The sequence below is a fragment of the Oncorhynchus keta genome, chromosome 1 (assembly GCF_023373465.1).
Source record: "Oncorhynchus keta strain PuntledgeMale-10-30-2019 chromosome 1, Oket_V2, whole genome shotgun sequence".
Lineage (NCBI taxonomy): Eukaryota > Metazoa > Chordata > Actinopteri > Salmoniformes > Salmonidae > Oncorhynchus > Oncorhynchus keta.
Window position 1 is genome coordinate 20611416 of NC_068421.1, and position 18904 is coordinate 20630319.

The window sequence follows — 18904 nt, forward strand, 5'->3', positions numbered from 1 at the left end:
ACTATCATTCTTTATATCATTTATCTTTGTTTCATAGTTTAGTTTCTTCTTTTTATTCAATTTAGTCACACGATTTCTCAATTTGCAGTATGTTTGCCAATCGGTTGTACAGCCAGACTCATTTGCCATTTCTTTTTCCTCGTCACTCTCAACCATGCAATTGTTCAATTCCTTATCAATCCATGGGGATTTAACCATTTTTACAGCCATTCTCTTAATGGGTGCATGCTTATTAGTAACTGGAATAAGCAATTTCATAAATGTGTCAAGTGCAACATCTGTTTGCTCCTCATTACACACCACGGACCAACACATTCTTTACATCAACAACATAGGAATCACTACAAGACTTATTGTATGACCTCTTCTACACTATATTAGGCTCAGCCTTTGGAACTTTAGGTTTCCAAGATATGGCTACTATTTTGTGATCACTACATCCGATGGATCTGAATACTGCTTTCAAGCACATTTCTGCAGCATTAGTAAAGATGTGATCTATACATGTTGATGATTTCATTCCTGTGCTGTTTAACTACCCTGGTAAGTTGACTGATAACCTGTCACGACTTTCGCCAAAGTTGGTGCCTCTCCTTGTTCGGGCGGCGTTCGGCGTTCGGCGGTCGTCGTCACCAGCTTTCTAGCTGCCACCGATCCACGTTTTCTCATGTTATTTATGTTAGTGCAGGGTGAGCTGCACACTGAACTTCCTACTAGGGCACACTGCCTCAGTGCTAACAGCATAAATCTGGTTCATAGGCACATGCTTGCTGCATACAGTAGCTGTAGGATCAGCAGAGGCATTCAGGGCAGTTAGAGAGACATAGATTAGGTTACTTACATTGTGTCTACCAATGCCCCTGGTATAATGTACATTTGCTAAAGCATTATGATGACTCAGCGACACAACGGTAGGGATTAACTGAGCTGGGCTTGGGTCATTGATAAGTAATTGTCTCATTGCAGCCTTATAATGCTGTGAAAGGATCGAGGAACCCAAATGATTTGGGTGGATCCTATCCTTCTTATAAAATGTATTTTGTTTCCAAAAGGTTAAGCTGCAATAATCACGTAGCCAGTTGTGAAGAGAAAGAATCCTGCTAAAGCATTCAATGCCACGATTCAGAGAGGGCACAGTGCCAGATATGATGGGTATTTTATTAGTGTCTAGCAGAGAGTCAATTAGCTCTTTGACATCCAGTTTCAACTGTTCAGAGATGCCCTTCATAATGTCATTAAAACCCACATGGACTACGATAGAATCGATGTCCATGTCCTGGCGTTGTACATTCGGGAGCAGCTTAGTAATGTAATTTACTCGAGCTCTGGGATAGGACATTGTTTTTGCACAAGGAACAGTCACATTTACATTTACATTTAAGTCATTTAGCAGACGCTCTTATCCAGAGCGACTTACAAATTGGTGCATTCACCTTATGACATCCAGTGGAACAGCCACTTTACAATAGTGCATCTAAATCTTTTAAGGGGGGGGGGATTACTTTATCCTATCCTAGGTATTCCTTAAAGAGGTGGGGTTTCAGGTGTCTCCGGAAGGTGGTGATTGACTCCGCTGTCCTGGCGTCGTGAGGGAGTGTGTTCCACCATTGGGGAGCCAGAGCAGCGAACAGTTTTGACTGGGCTGAGCGGGAACTGTACTTCCTCAGTGGTAGGGAGGCGAGCAGGCCAGAGGTGGATGAACGCAGTGCCCTTGTTTGGGTGTAGGGACTGATCAGAGCCTGGAGGTACTGAGGTGCCGTTCCCCTCACAGCTCCGTAGGCAAGCACCATGGTCTTGTAGCGGATGCAAGCTTCAACTGGAAGCCAGTGGAGAGAGCGGAGGAGCGGGGTGACGTGCCCAAAATCCTTTGCTGGCGAGGACGAGGAAATCAGTCCACTCCCATGCTTCACAGGATGGTGCAGGCCTCCGACAGATAGAGAAGCCCCACTCAATCCAGAGCAGGGATGGAATGTTGTCGACTTCGAAATCTTAGGGGAAAGATTAGGAATATGTACAGCGGCTGCAGACAAAGGTACCCCCAGTGACGAAGGTGCAGGAAGATCAGGCTTCAGGGCGCCAGAACTATTCGTTGTTTGTATCCGCTCCGGGCCTTTCGTTGGGAGTGTAGACTGCTTTACGGGAGGCCGCTATCTTCGGCTTTCACAGCTCGTGTTACGCAACCATCATTGATTGACATGCTCCTCTGGTATTCTCTTTGCTCCAAGCGACACAATCCCATCATTGACTGGACTGCTGGTGCCATTAAGGGCTGGAACCCGTTCTGCCACGCCCATTGTCTGAATTCAGCACATCCTGCCTGGGATGTCTTCCCGTGGGCTCGGATGTTGCCCCGGATCTCTTCAATTCCCACGGAGTACCAGGACCTCTGGCGGGTGTTCAGTAAGGCCCAGGCCACTTTGCCGACCATATGACTGCGGGATTGACCTTCTCCTAGGCATCACTCCGTCCCGGGGACGACTGTACTCTCTGTCGGGTTGGTAGACCAAGACTATGGAGAGCTATATTGAGCACTCCCTAGCTGCAAGGTTCATCCATCTTTCTGCCTCCTCTGCTGGTGCAAGGTTCTTTGTGGAGAAGAAGGACAAAACCCTGCGCCCGTGCATTGACTACCGGGGCCTCAACGCCATCACGTTGAAGAACCGCTACCCGTTACCACTCATCTCCTCGGCCTTCGAGCCACTCCAGGGGGCCATTGTGTTCTCCAAGCCGAACCTACAGAATGTCGTTGAATGTCTAGACTTCCTTCAACACGGTCAGCGGTCACTACGAGTATCTGGTCATGCTATTTGGCCTTACAAACGCCCCAGCTGTGTTCCAGGCTCTGGTTAACCTCTAGTGACACCCCATCACGTAAATGGGACCGTTGTCGTCATCATCTGACACTAATTAGCATAACGCAAAATCTTCCTATTCATGAAAATCACAAGTGAAATATATTGGAACACAGCTTAGCCTTTTGTTAATCACCCTGTCATCTCAGATGTTCAACATATGCTTTACAGCCAAAGCTAGACAAGCATTTGTGTAAGTTTATCGATAGCCTAGCATAGCATTATGCCTTGCTAGCAGCAGGCAACCTAGTCACGAAAATCAGAAAAGCAATCAAATGAAATCTTTTACCTTTGATGAACTTCGGATGTTTTCACTCACGAGACTCACAGGTAGATAGCCAAAGTACATTTTTTCCCAAAATATTATTTTTGTAGGCGAAATAGCTCTGTTTGTTCTTCACGTTTGGCTGAGAAATCGACCGGAAATTGCGGTCACGACAACGACGAAAAATATTCCAAATTAGCTCCATAATATCAACAGAAACATGGCAAACATTGTTTAGAATCAATCCTCAAGGTGTTTTTCAAATATCCATCGCTCCACCATCCCCTTCCTGGGTTACATCATCGCTGCAGGGAGTGTACAGATGGATCCCGGGAAGGTGAGAGCAGTGGTGGATTGGCCCCAGCCTTGGTGGAGCCATGGTGCAGCTGCAACATTTCCTGGGATTTGCCAACTTTTATTGCCGCTTTATCTGGGATTACAGCACCGTGGATTTCCCCCTGTCTGCACTCACCTTTCCTAACGTTTAGTTCACGTGGTCCCCAGCTGCTGACCGGGTTTCCCGGGATCTCAAACACCATTTCCCCACAGCTCCCATCTTGGTTCTTCCTGACCCGTCCCACCAGTTCGTGGTGGAGGCCGACGCTTCAGATGTCAGAGTGGGGGCTGTCCTGTCCCAGCGTTCTTCCCTGGACCTCAAGCTACATCCTTGCGCCACCTTCTCTCATCCCCACGGAGAGGAACTATGTGGGCGTACACATCACGGACAAACTGAATTGGTCCACCCACACAGACAGTGTGGTGAAGAAGGCGCAGCAGCGCCTCTTCAACCTCAGGAGGCTGAAGAAATTTGGCTTGTCACCAACAGCACTCACAAACTTTTACAGATGCACAATCGAGAGCATCCTGTCGGGCTGTATCACCGCATGGTACGGCAACTGCTCCTCCCACAAGCGTAAGGCTAGTGAGGTCTGCACAACGCATCACCGGGGGCAGACTACCTGCCCTCCAGGACACTTACACCACCCGATGTCACAGGAAGGCCATAAAGATCATCAAGGACAAAAACCACCTGAGCTATTGCCTGTTCACCCCGCTATCATCCAGAAGGCGTGGTCAGTACAGGTGCATCAAAGCAGGGACCGAAAGACTGAAAAACAGCTTTTATCTCAAGGCCATCAGACTGTTAACATTTTTGGGATAGGGGGCAGCATTTTCACTTTTGGATGAATAGCTTGCCCAGAGTGAACTGGCTCCTACTCTGTCCCAGATGCTGAGATATGCATATCATTATTAGTATTGGATAGAAAACACTCTGAAGTTTTTTAAACTGTTTGAATGATGTTTGTGAGTATAACCAAACTCATATGGCAGGCGAAACCCAGAGAAAGATCCAACCAGGAAGTGGGACATCTGTGGTTTGTAGATAACCGGATTCCTGTGCCTGATGGTGTCCGCTCCTCGGTCCTGGAGTGGGCTCCTGTCGGACCCTGGCCTTTGTGCGTCAACGCTTTTGGTGGCCTATCATGGTCCCGGACACCTCCGCGTTCATCGCTGCCTCCATGGTCTGTGCACAGAACAAGACTCCCCGGCAAGCACCGGCTGGTCTTCTTCAACCACTGCATGTCCCTCACTGTCCCTGTTCTCACATATCCCTGGACTTTGTCACGGATCTTCCCCCGTCTGATGGCAACACCACCATCCTGTGACATTAGTGGACTGGTTTTCCAAAGCCGCCCACTTCATTCCTCTCCCAAGCTACCCTCTGCCAAAGAGACGGCCCAGTTCATGGTGCAGCACGTCTTCCGGATCCATGGACTCCCGGTGGACACGGTCTCCGACCAGGGTCCTAAGTCCGGTTCTGGAAGGCGTTCTGCACGCTCATTGGGTTGTCGGCCAGCCTGTCTTCCGTGTTCCACCCCCAGTCAGTCCAACGACCAGCCGGAGCGAGCCAACCAAAACTTGGCAACAACTCTTCGCTGCCTGGTGTCTGCCAACCACACCACCTGAAGCCAGCAACTAGTGTGGGTCAAATACACCCCACGGGTCTCTCACCCTTTTGAGTGTTCTCTGGGCTATCAGCCCCCGCTCTTCCCTGAGAAAGAGGAAAAGATTGTCATACTGTCGCCCCAGATGTTTGTCCTCTGCTGTCATCATACCTGGAAGAGAGCCCAGTTAGCCCTTCTCAAGACCACCTCTAGGTATTGACGACAAGCGGCCTGTCACAGGACCCAGGCTCCCCGGTATCAGCTCGGGCAGAAGGTATGGCTGCCCACCCGGGATCTGCCACTTCGGGTGGAGTCCCACAAATTTCTCCCCGGTTTATCGGCCCGTTCCCTATCTCCAAAGTCATTAGCCCCTCTACCGTCTTCTGTTGCCCCGTACCCTCCATATACATCCCAATTTTCATGTGTCTAAAATCAAAACCATGTCTCACAGACCTTTGCCTCCTCTTTGTTAATTCAAATCACACCATTTTTTTGTCTCAATCTTTCTGGTGAGATAAAATAAATGGACTACATGATGCAATTGGCATTGACACAAAAATAATCAAGACATGTCGTAGGCCACTCTTTCTCACCACAGACATTCAATCATCTTCCTATTCTCTTGCTGTCACCAACTCCTCCCAATCTGATTATCTGGCGAGAATAGACTGGAGAAAGTGACCCGGTGGTGCTGTGATCTGTGTCTCTCTCTCACAAAACAATTTCTTAAAACCTTCTTGTGTCTGTCACTTTTCATCCTCCATGTTCTTCTCTGCCCTGGGCATGTTAAAACTTTTTAAGAATGACTATAATAACACTTTTTATCTTTAAATAACTAGGTCGTTGACACCTCTACAGAGCTTTGAAACAATCAGAGGGAGCGCTATGCTAGCTGTCACCAGATCGTCTCAAAAGCCCTGTTTGAACAGCCATAGGTTGTTTGACACTAACACATGCATGGGTGTATGTGAGCACGACCACTACAGTAGGCTGTGCTGAACTTCTTTAAAGGCCTCACTTTTACGTCTGTTGCTACTGTTTCTGCCAATTTAGCATTGATGTGTTCTTCTCCCATAGACTAATTCAAAAGTTTGGGAAAAAAACGACGTAAACCCAATGGGATATGTTGTTCTACTATAAATTAAACTACTACATTCTTTCTTCCAGAAATATAATTGAAACTCAAGCTAAACTATGAAAAAGCCATCTCATAGCTGTTAAGAACTTTGAAGTAGTGCTCCTCAATAAATATCTGTTTCCCACAGGCACTTTATGTTAGATGTGAATAAAAGTGTTCGAGCCCTACTTCTCCAGTGAGGCAAATGGGATTCAGTTAGCAGGCGATGAATGGCTGGCCATAATGTGGAGTCTCCCTCTCTCTGGTGCCATCCCTGCAGCACTCTTCTGTGCAGCACTCTTCTTCATTTGTCAGCTAATTGTTGGAGAGGTTCCTAATGGCTACAGCAGATGCTGCTGTTTGCAGCACAATAACTGTTTCTGGGTATTGTGATTGTAGGAGGTTCGTCTCTCGTAACAGTCGAGCTGGCCAGCGCTAGCCAGTTTTGGTTCTGGGTTCCCAGATTAGTAAGAGGTAGACGTGGAAGTGTGTCATGTAAACGAGAGGGGCCTCACATGCTGTCCCCATCACCCCTCACTGCTGCCATGCAAGCATATGCTAATTCTTCCCCATACTATTGTTGTGTATTTTAATGTGTATATTGTATTTTGATATGTTTTATTCTGCAAAACAAGTCTCATCTGGAATAAAGATAAATAGATAAATACAAATGTATTTAACCAGATTCCCCTGGTGAGGTTTGAGCTTTTTAACAGAAAGAATCAGTCCTTCTAAATAGGCTTGGGAGGTATCCAGATTGTCATACCTTCATACCAACCTTGTTCCATCTCGGGATATTCAGTAATACTGGCACTGAATACAAGGGCAGCTATTTTCAAACCCCACTGAGCCTCTGTAATCTGAAAGTTAGCAATGCTAACAAGTACATGTAAAATCCCATAGCGAATGCCAGCTAAATGCTAATGAGCACATTGCGAACATCTCTGACAAACTATTTTCAGGACAGACACCCCCAGCTCATAAAGTTATGCAAGTAACAAAAGAATGCTACTCAGTTTTGCTGCACTCACAAAACAAATATTAGACAGCAAGGCTCTTAACTCAGAAGGGGATTCTCTGCTGTTACCAAGAGAAGCTTGATGTTGCAAGAAGCTAACCACTTAGATAACTACCTACTAAATTAGCAAACTAAATGCACAACTGCAGAGCATTTTGAAAAATATAGATAGTCAATAGTTTCTTAGTTACAAGAAATCTTGCTGGCAAACATTTAGTTGTGAATTCTGTACTGTAACTATATCACCTGGTGTGTGCTGCACAACAGTGAATTGTTGTGTGCTCATAAACAAACACCACGTGACTGGGGAATACCGGTAAGCATCATAATAAAAAAATAATGTGACAGGTGAAATGAACAACGCCATCTGCTTTACCTCCTAACGTATTGCACAACTTGACTGCAGCTATTTATTTAAAAAGTATCTACAAATATTCAAATGGATAAAAAAATACTTTCAAATAAATAGTTTCATCGGTATTGAAAAACCATCTCGTGGCTGTTGCCAAATACACCAGTATAAGGTATATACGGTATACCGCCCAAGCCTACTTATGAGTGTGACTCAAACCGACCAAACTCACACGTCCATCCCGGCCGACTTTTGGTAACACCTGGTGACCCCCTCTATGAGACTCCCTAGGAGCCAGGTGGTACGTGGAGCAGGCTGGGCCCAACAGGCATGTTGTGTCTACTGTTGTGAAGTTTCCTGAGGTGATGGCCTTGGTCCCTGGGTTGAAGGGGGAGCATGGGTGAGGAGGACAGGCTTTGTTGCTTAATTAGGGAAATGAAAGAGGCCGGGAAAATGGCTAACTAGATGCCAGTGCCAGCACAGTACTGCCTCTGTATCCTCTCAGGCCTCACTTTCAAAGGAGCTGCCTTTTGTGGTCCACCTCGCAGTACCAGGCCTGCAGCTACCAGACTCTAAGCCCTAGCCCTGTTTGGTTTATGTGTTGATTCATACCATTTGGGATATATTCTAGCACATACTTATTCTTACAAAAAAGGGGTTGTTTTAAATAAGTAGGCATTGAAATGTTCCAGGCAAAGTTAGCAGTTGCTTAGTTCTGCTTGACTAGACAGTGTTTCCCCGAGGATTCTTCTCAGCAGCAGTGGCAAAAGGGGGTGAGAACATTTTTAGTTTTAGAGCAATTTTCCTGCAACTCATTTTGCCATAGTTTATGCTGTGCTCTTATGCTATCTGAGTGACTCAAATAAAACTAAATCGATGCCTTGATATTTTTTGAATAATCTTTTCTAAATACTTTATCTGGTTTTAGTCTAAGTTTACACTGAACGTTTTACCATCTTAAAATTATTTTCAAAAAAGTTAATTTGGAGTGGCGGTAACAATTTAGCAGCGGCAGCCCGCCACTAAATGAATATAGGCGAAACACTGCTTGACGACTCTCAGCACTGAACGCAAACTTTAATCTAAACACGTCCGTAGTCTACAGTAATATAAACTAGAAGTTGACCGACTGATTTTTCAACGCCGATACCGATTAATCAGACGTGTGTGTGTGTGTGTGTGTGTGTAATAATAACAATTACAACAATACTGAATAAACAATGAACACTTATTTTAAATTAATATAATAGATAAATAAAATCTATTTAGTCACAAATAAATAATGAAACATGGTTAGTTTAAATAATGCATAATAATAAGTTTAAATAATGCAAAAACACAGTGTTGGAGAACAAAATAAAAGTGCAATATGTGCCATGTAAAAAAGCTAACGTTTAAGTTCCTTGCTCAGAACATGAGAACATATGAAAGCTGGTGGTTCAATGTTCCCAGTTCAGAAGTTTTAGGTTGTTATTATTATAGGAATTATGACGCATCGACTATTTCTCTCTATACCATTTGTATTCCATATACCTTTGACTATTGGATGTTCTTATAGGCACTTTAGTATTGCCAGCCTAATCTCGGGAGTTGATAGGCTTGAAGTCATAAACAGCGCTGTGCTTCAAGCATTGCTAAGAGCTGCTGGCAAACACAGTATGAATGAATGCTTACGAGCCTGCTGCTACCTACCACTGCTCAGTCAGACTGCTCTATCAAATATCAAATCATAGACTTAATTATAATATAATAAACACAGAAATACGAGCCTTTGGTCATTTAATATGGTAAAATACGGAAACTACGGAGACTATCATTTCAAAAACTAAACATTTATTCTTTCAGTGAAAGAATTTTATCGAATGGGTGGCAACCCTAAGTCTAAATATTGATGTTACATTGCACAACCTTCAATGTTATATCATAATCATGTAAAATTCTGGCAAATTAATTACGGTCTTTGTTAGGAAGAAATGCTATTCACACAGTTCGCAACGAGCCAGGCGGCCCAAACTGCTGCATATACTCTGACTCTGCTTGCACTGAATGCAAGAGAAGTGACACAATTTCCCTAGTTAATATTGCCTGCTAACATTAAAATAAATTAACTAAATATGCAGGTTTACAAAAATGATCCTTCTGTGTATTGATTTTAAGAAAGGCATTGATGTTTATGGTTAGGTACATTTGTGCAACGATTGTGCTTTTTTTGCGAATGCGCTTTTGTTAAATCACCCGTTTGGCGGAGTTGAAGTAGGCTGTGATTTGATGATAAATTAACAGGTACTGCATTGATTACATACAACACAGGACAAGTTAGTTAACTTAGTAATATCATCAACCATGTGTAGTTCACTAGTGATTGTGAAGATGTTTTTTTATAAGATAAGTTTAATGCTAGCTAGCAACTTACCTTGGCTTCTTGCAGCCACAAGGTCCTTTTGATGCGGCACTCGCATAACAGGTGGTCAGCCTGCCACGCAGTTTCCTTGTGGATTGCAATGTAATCGGCCATAATCGGCATCCAAAAAGTCCAATTACCGATTGTTATGAAAACTTGAAATCGGCCCTAGTTAAATCGGCCATGCCAATTTAATTGGTCGACCTCTAATCTAAACTACTGCCTTTGTCTGAGTAGCACATTACACAAACAGGCATTTGTTTTGTGATTATTGTGGCTGTTGTGTGACTAAACTTGCTGTTCTTCTCTTTAACAAAGGTTGGGACAAACTGATCCTGCCTGTAGAGGACGACTGGTACTGTGCTGGTCTCTGTGCTGGTATTATATAGTGTTTGTTGTTGTCACATGTTTGGGGCGGCAGGTAGCCTAGTGGATAGAGCGTTGGGCCAGTAACCGAAAGGTTACTAGACCGAATCCTGACAAGGTAAATATCTGTGGTACTGCCCCTGAACAAGGCAGTTAACCCACTGTTCCAAGGGCATCATTGTAAATAGGAATTTGTTATTGACTGACTTGCCTAGTTAAACAAAGGTTCAATAAAAAATAAAAGGTTTTATCACCCGCACAATTTTTCCATTAGCTGCTGGAGTCTATGGCCAAAATATCATATATACATACACACACACACACACACACACACACACACACACACACACACACACACACACACACACACACACACACACACACACACACATACACACACACATACACACATACACACATACACACATACACACATACACACATACATACATACATACATACATACATACATACATACATACATACATGTATGTTAATTAAAAAAGAAATGGCGGTATGATGGTATTTTATGTTTTTGATTTAATAAAAGTTGTACATTTGCTTTATGAGTAGTGACTGATCCTAGCGTGACAACACATATATTCTAAATTATTTCAATGGGTCTTTCTCCATTCTGATTGTTTTATACTGTTCAACTCAACTTCAACCTAAAATAGTTTCCTGCATTTCCGTCAATTTCTGCATTTCCTGCTCTTATTTGAGATCATTTCCACACTGCTACGATATTTTTAACCAAATGTTGTAATTGTGATTTAAATCAAAACACTTGGCTGAACTTTTGGAATCATGGAAATAGAATGTTTATTATTCTATAGTTAAAATATAAATAATAGTGGGCACTTTGAATACATTGTTTGACATGACAACAAATGAAAATGCAATGGATGGGGCGGCAGGGTAGCCTAGTGGTTAGAGCGTTGGACTAGTAACTGAAAGGTTGGAAGTTCAAATCCCCGAGCTGACAAGGTACACCCACTGTTCCAAGGCCGTCATTGAAAATAAGAATTTGTTCTTAACTGACTTGCCTAGTTTAATAAAGGTAAAAAATAAATGGATGAGTTATTATGTTACTTTGGCTACATTAAATCTTTATTCATATAGCCAACATATATATTCATGCTTCGCCTATTCCTCTTTGATTTAGAAAATACTGCTGTACAAACAACATGCTGTATTAGGCTAGATACGATTGCTCTGACTCAGTACTTTTATTAGCTAACTAGCGAATAGCATTAGTGGCTAACACGATTTACCTTAACTTGCTAAGAAAATACAAACTAGCTGTTTGCAGATGTAAGAAACACAAACTAATATTGTAATTATAGAACGCTGTTGGATTAATGTGAAGATCAAATGGGAAACAACATTGTTGCATGTCCCGCATTGACCATGCAGACTGAACGCAAGTGTCTCGTGGTCAAGTAACAAAAAATGCGCTCCTTGAGTGACAGGGGGTGTGGAGAGAGGGAGATGAGAGGGATGACTCAAGTAGCGGAGTCAACTATACAAATGGAAGTTACACACGGCATATCACATTTAACAAACCAAACATTCAAATACCGTAATAGAAGGTAAAGTAAAAACCCAAACCGGTCCATGCATCAATACTGGTATATAGTAAAATATTCCTTCTGGCCAGGACACACACATCAACAATAATAAAAGCATTAATGTGTTTGTGACGCGAGAGAGTGACACTGGTCATGATGAGCATGCAGGCTGGGGGAGAGGCGGACAGGCAGCTGCGGTCTGTGCTGCTCTATGGGGGAGACAGAGGGCCTAGAAACCACAGTGTTGCTGATGTGACTGCAGATCCTTCACTAGCTGCCTGAAACACACATCTATTAATAATGAACAGATGAGATATCGTTCCACCTCCCCTTTTTTTGGATCTAAAATACACTGTGTAAAAAATGCATTCTGATGCATTAACCTTGCGGTGGAACGAAGGCTTGTTTCTGTCAGTAAACTCACCACACCACCGTGAGAGGCAAAATATAACATGATTATTGACATTTCAAACATACCTTTGTTTGAATCTTCTAAATAGGACACTGTAATTTAGGGCTGACCCCATTTTGTTGACTGGTCCATTGTTTGATCATAATTTGTCATGTACAATGTTTGTTTGGTTAACATAATTTCTGTTAATGCATTCAATATTTTACTATTACTGCCTTTAACAGTTCTCATTGTCAGAGTGGACACGTTGTTTGCGGAGCGCAAAACCTAGGCTACACTTGTGGTTAATTTCATTTACAAGTTGTCAATTTATTCAGTGTGTTTTGTTTGAAGTGCTCTGTCAATGTTGCGTAAGTACACGCAGATGATTACACATAGAAGTAGGCCTAGGTTACCAAGCCTGCGTATGAATGTGCCCATTTGGGGATCTGATAGTATTTCTGATTGGCTTAACTCACCACCACTAATGAGCTGTGAAGCTTCTCAAATAAAAAATGTCTTCACCTCAAACAGCAAATAAACAAAGTCTGTTTTTACATTCATTGATCACCAACAGTGACACCAGCAAAGCACCCCAAAACCATCACACCTCCTCTATGCTTCAGTGGGAACCACACATGCGGAGATCATCCGTTCACCTACTCTGTGTTTCACAAAGACATGTAGTGGTTGGAACCAAAAATCTCAAATTTGGACTCATCAGACCAAAGGACAGATTTCCACCGGTCTAATGTCCATTGCTCGTGTTTCTTGGCACAAGCAAGTCTGTTCTTATTGGTGTCCTTTAGTAGCGATTTGACCATGAAGGCCTGATTCACAGTCTCCTCTGAACAGTTGATGTGGAGATATATCTGTTACTTGAACTCTGAAGCATGTTTTTGGGCTATAATCTGAGGTGCAGTTAACTCTAATGAATGCATCCTCTGCAGCAGATGTAACTCTGGGTCTTCCTTTCCTGTGGAAGTCCTCATGAGAGCCAGTTTCATCATTGCACTTGATGGTTTTTGCGACTGCACTTGAAGAAGCTTTCAAAGTTCATGAAATTATCCGTATTGACTGAATTTCACGTCTTAAAGTAATAATGGACTGTCATCTCTCTTTGCTTATTTGAGCTGTTCTTGCCATAATATTATCTTTTACAAAGTAGGGCTATCTTCTGTATACCACCCCTACCTTGTCACAACACAACTGATTGGCTCAAAAGCATTACGATGGAAATACATTCACTGCTAACAAGGCACACCTTGGCACAAGGCACACTAATTGAAATGCATTCCAGGTGACTACTTCATGAAGCTACTTTGAAGAATGTCAAATATAACATATTTTGATTTAGCACTTTTGTTTTGGTTACTACATGATTCCATATGTGTTATTTCATAGTTTTGATGTCTTCACTATTATTACACAATGTAGAAAATAGTGGAAATAAAGAAAAACCCTTGAATGAGTAGGTGTGTCCAAACTTTTGACTGGTACTGTACATCTATTTGAAAAATCTTTCCAGCTCCCTTTCTATAACCACTCGCGTGAAAGGGAAAAACAATGTCATGCTTTTAGCAGGTGGAAAGGTCATAAAGTAGGCCTACCTGATTTACTTCTTATACCTTGCGCAAATAGCCTACAGCTGTGTCTGTCTGGATCTCACTGGCGTGGGAAACTGAGGGTCCAGAGTATTTTATACAATGTTGCAAGTTTGTTAGAGCAAACTAGGGGCTGGACCAAGTTGAGATGAAGATCATAATTGGCACGCAGATAGGTAGAAATGGTAAGATAAATTAGGAACTTTAAGTGGAAAAGGTTGCTGACCCCTAGTGTAGCCTATTACCAGCTACTTCGGGAGTGTAATGGCGATCTCTGGCTCCCTCTTGAGTCATTTGTGTCTTAATTATTTAATTCACAGTGTGCTTAAAGCATCAGACAATCTCAGTAGCTTACATGTAGTTGATTTTATTAAAATACATACGGTGTGTCTGTATATGGAAAAATATTTTAACATTTCAATTGGTCGAGACAATATTTTATTTCAGTCGGGGATGGCCCTACTGTAGTTGTTGTAATGTAGCGATGGGACAAGAGGAACTGTGGCACATTAGCTAGTACATTCCCCGTAAAGCTGACCCATGAGAGAGCCCAGGCTGGTGTTAAAACCTATATCTCCAAATATATTTTAACAGGAAACCGAGGAGATGTGTAGGTTACTCCACGGAGGTGTGTAGGTTACTCCACGGAGGTGTGTAGGTTACTCCACGGAGGTGTGTAGGTTACTCCACGGAGGTGTGTAGGTTACTCCACGGAGGTGTGTAGGTTACTCCACGGATGTGTGTAGGTTACTCCACGGAGGTGTGTAGGTTACTCCACGGAGGTGGGGATATTGCTTTAGCAAATTCATTCAAATTCAATACCCCCTTGAAAGCAATATGGTACATTTCAAATATTCATATTGTCCTAAAAATGCCAACTATAAAAACATGTTACGCTCACTGACGTGCAGTATTGAATTGGATTCTTGCATGATTTGAGCAGTGGATAGCAGGCGGCACAGCACAGAGGTCTCAACCACACAGATCAATGTTCTGCCAGAGATGCAGACTGTTTCAGCAGCAGTGTCCGCTGTATGTTGTATTTATGACAAGATCTGGTTGGTCAGACAGGCTTCAGCACTGAGTTCTAACTGGGGTTCCCTTTGCTCTCTTCTGTGCGTAGACGCCCCCCACCTCCTTGTACTCTCCCAGTGATGCCCTGATCAGCAGGTACCCTGTCGACCCACATCAGAAGGCTTGCTGCTTTTGATGGATACATTTTTAACTCCTGGCCATTCTGGAAGGAAATAATATGTGGAACCAGGCTTTTCTTCTTAGATTAAACTCTTATGGTTTTAGGGTTTATTTTTCCTGCTCTGTTTGAAGTGGAGGATAATATTATTTTGGAAAAGCGTTTCATCTCTAAAAGGCTTGCTGATTAAAAACTGTGAGGGTCTGCGAGATCTTCAAGGTGGTTACTGCTTCTCATCTCTCGGCCTGGAAGTGTGTGTGTCTGAGTGAGAGGGTTAATGGGTATGTTGGTGAATGTGAGTTTGTGTGTGACTGTGCGGGGTGCTGTAGTGTACGTAAGTCTGTGTGTTCGTGACTACGTGCGTGTCTGTGTCCTTTAAGTGAGATGTGGGTTCCAAGGGAGGTCTGGCCTGTCTGACTCACATGGCTCTCTGCTCTGTCTGCTAATGATCCATCTGCGGCATCAATGCAGGCATGATAAATTAAACAAATAATTCATCCAGTTAACCATTTACCATATTCTCTCTATCAGATCACACTTTCTTCTTGTCTCCACAATTTGTTAATAACTTTTATTACCATTACCTTTGAAACATAATTTGAGTGATTATGTGGATTTGTACAGTACCAGTCAAAAGTTTAAACATACCTAAACATTGAAGGGGTTTAATTTATTTTTACTACATAGCCACCATTTGCCTTGATGACAGATTTGCACACACTTGGCATTCTCTCAACCAGCTTCACCTTGAATGCTTTTCCAACCGTTTTGAAGGAGTTCCCACATATGCTGAGCACTTGTTGGCTGCTTTTCCTTCACTCTGCGGTCTAACTCATCCCAAACCATCTCAATTGGGTTGAGGTCAGGTGATTATGGAGGCCAGGTCATCTGATTCAGCACTCCATCACTCCTTGGTCAAATGACCCGTACACCGCCCGGAGGTGTGTTGGGTCATTGTCCGGTTGAAAAACAAATGATATTCCCACTAAGTGCAATCCAGATGGGATGGTGTATCACTGCAGAATTCTGTAGTAGCCATGCTGGTTAAGTGTGCCTTGAATTCTAAATAAATCACTGACAGTGTCACAAGCAAAGCACCCCCACAACACCCCCTCCTCCATGCTTTACGGTGGGAACCACACATGTTGAGATCATCCGTTCACCTACTCTGCATCTCACAAAGACACAACTGTTTGAACAAAAAATCTCAAATTTGGACTCATCCGACCAAAGGACAGATTTCCATAGGTCTAATATCCATTGCTCATGTTTCTTTGCCCAAGCAAGTCTCTTCTTATTATTGGTGTCCTTAAGTAGTGGTTTCTTTGCAGCAATTCGACCATGAAGGCCTGATATACACCGTCTCCTCTGAACAGTTGATGTTGAGATGTGTCTGTTACTTGAACTCCGTAAAGCATTTATTTGGGCTGCAATTTCTGAGGCTGGTAACTCTAATGAACTTATCCTCTGCAGCAAAGGTAACTCTTGGTCTTCCAGTTCTGTGGTGGTCCTCATGAGAGCTAGTTTCATCATAGAGCTTGATGGTTTTCCAGATTGACTGGCCTTCCAGATTGACTGGCCTTCATGACTTAAAGTAATGATGGACTGTCATTTCTCTTTGCTTATTTGAGCTATTCTTGCCATAATATGGACTTGGTATTTTACCAAATAGGGCTATCTTCTGTATACCCCCTACCTTGTCACAATACAACTGATTGGCTCAAAAGCATTTTTACAAGGCACACATGTTAATTGAAATGCATTCCAGATGACTATCTCATGAAGCTGGTTGAGAGAATGCCAAGAGTGTGCAAAGGGTGGCTACTTTGAAGAATATCAAATATAACATATATTTGGATTTTAACACTTTTTTTGGTTAATACGTGATTCCATATGTGTTATTTCATAGTTTTGATGTCTTCACTATTATTACACTAATGTAGAAAATAGTAAAAATAAAGAAAAACCCTTGAATGAGTAGTTGTGTTCAAACTTTTGATTGTGTGTGTGTGTGTGTCAAGGGTTCAGGATGTTCTGGTCCATGTTACATTAGATGCATGTTGACAAACTACACAGTGTGCCTCAATGACCACCGTCTCAGTGAAAATACATAACCTCTATTTGACCTTTCTGTTTTATGCTAATGAGTATTGTAAAATGCTTTGGACTAATCTTCCTCTTAAGGCTGGGGTTAGGTGGTTGTTATGAAGACATTTCATTTCAAGGAAAATGTAAATACATATTGTTATTTAATACAGGAACACCACTGAATGTGACCTTCCTGGTGTGAGATGTATTTGTATTTCTGGGTTTGCAGTTAATTCACCCCTGCTAAGATGATAGTACCTTAGTAGTGTAACCAAATCGCACCTCTGCTTAAATGATAGTACCTTCAGTAGCGTAAGCAAACCAGTTTTTAACCTGAACTGCACTTATTTCTCTCTTAGCACTGTTAATATTGATTATTTCTTAGACTGCTTGTTTTTCATGTTTTTAATAATTTCCTGTATTGCCACTAACTCTGAAAATATGTCTGGGCATTAACTACAGGGCTATGACAGGAGCTTGCTGTGTGATGTCTGTGAGGTTCTTGTCTCATTCTCTGATCCTCTCCCTCCACTCCAGGTCAGTGACGGACCCCCGGGATGGAAAGCGAGTCGCCCTCAAAAAGATGCCCAACGTCTTCCAGAACCTTGTCTCCTGTAAGAGGGTCTTCCGTGAGCTGAAGATGCTGTGCTTCTTCAAACATGATAATGTGAGTGGATGGCTAGCCTTCCTCCCCTCTCTTGGTTCCTCTTTTCCTCTTCCCCCTGTCAGCTCCCACCCTCATCTCTTCCTCTCTGTCCTTTCCTACTCTCTATTCTCTTTCTCTCTTTACTCTTTCTCTCTCTGATCCCTCTCCATCCCTCCCTGCGGATGTGCCTGACCTCCTCTCCTCTCCGCAGGTGCTCTCGGCTCTCGACATCCTACAGCCTCCACACATCGACTACTTTGAGGAAATGTATCCTTAAACGATGACACAGTGGCCAGTCTATGTGGCCTGTATTCATCAAACCCCATCCTTCCAGTCTCACAATCGTAGGAGTTTAAAACCACTTCTTACACATATTCCATGCAATTTTGTTTAAGCAGCTATGTTAGCTATCAGTGAATCTCCCTGGCTGCTGGCTCCTTCCACAGGTTAAAGTGGACAGACTTGTCTGCTGTATATTAAATCTGATCTGTTTGCGTTGTTTAGATGGGATGTGTTGTCATTGCTGCTAAGTGGTCTCTGGCTGTATGGTGTCAGTCCAGATCCAGTCTTATGCTACCTGCTGGAAGGCCCCTATCAGATTTAGAAACTCTCTCTATCGCCTATGCCCAGGGAAGTCTATGTCTGCTGGGGTTGTTAAAATGGTGAGGTTTTTACTTACCTGTCTCATTGACATTATTTTGCTTCCAGGAGTGACGATTGGGGCGTGGGAGGAGACCGGATGAAAGGAGATGAGCTTTCTGATTCAGTGGGAGATAGATGGGTGGGTGATCTACTGGCAGGTGGCGTCTACCTCTTTCTCAGTCTTGTGTTTTCACTCTTAAAGGTGGTTTGGGTGGAGGGTGGTCATTTGGCTGTTTGTTTACCCACTGCTATCCCCCATATTGGTCCTCATCAGTCGACAGCACTATCAGTTGGTATCTAGTGACTGACTGAATACTGTAGCTTTGGAAAAATGAGTTGGGCCTGCTCCTATTTTGCATGTTCAGGGTGAAGGGAAAGGCACAAGCCTCTCACCGACACCTTTTAGTTACCTTGGTTTATTTTTGGGTGTAGGAGGATGAGGAGGGCAGTAAG

At 43.0% G+C, this 18904-nt stretch overlaps 1 protein-coding gene across 1 annotated transcript in view; it reads left to right on the forward strand.

Moving 5' to 3' along the window:
* The window catches only part of LOC118394472 (serine/threonine-protein kinase NLK), a 92973-nt gene that overhangs the window by 22943 nt on the left and 51126 nt on the right, over positions 1 to 18904 (forward strand). The window contains exons 2-3 of the mRNA XM_035787724.2: positions 17701 to 17830; positions 18021 to 18076. Of these exons, the coding sequence (XP_035643617.1) occupies positions 17701 to 17830; positions 18021 to 18076 (186 nt within the window). The remainder of the gene's footprint in view (positions 1 to 17700; positions 17831 to 18020; positions 18077 to 18904) is intronic.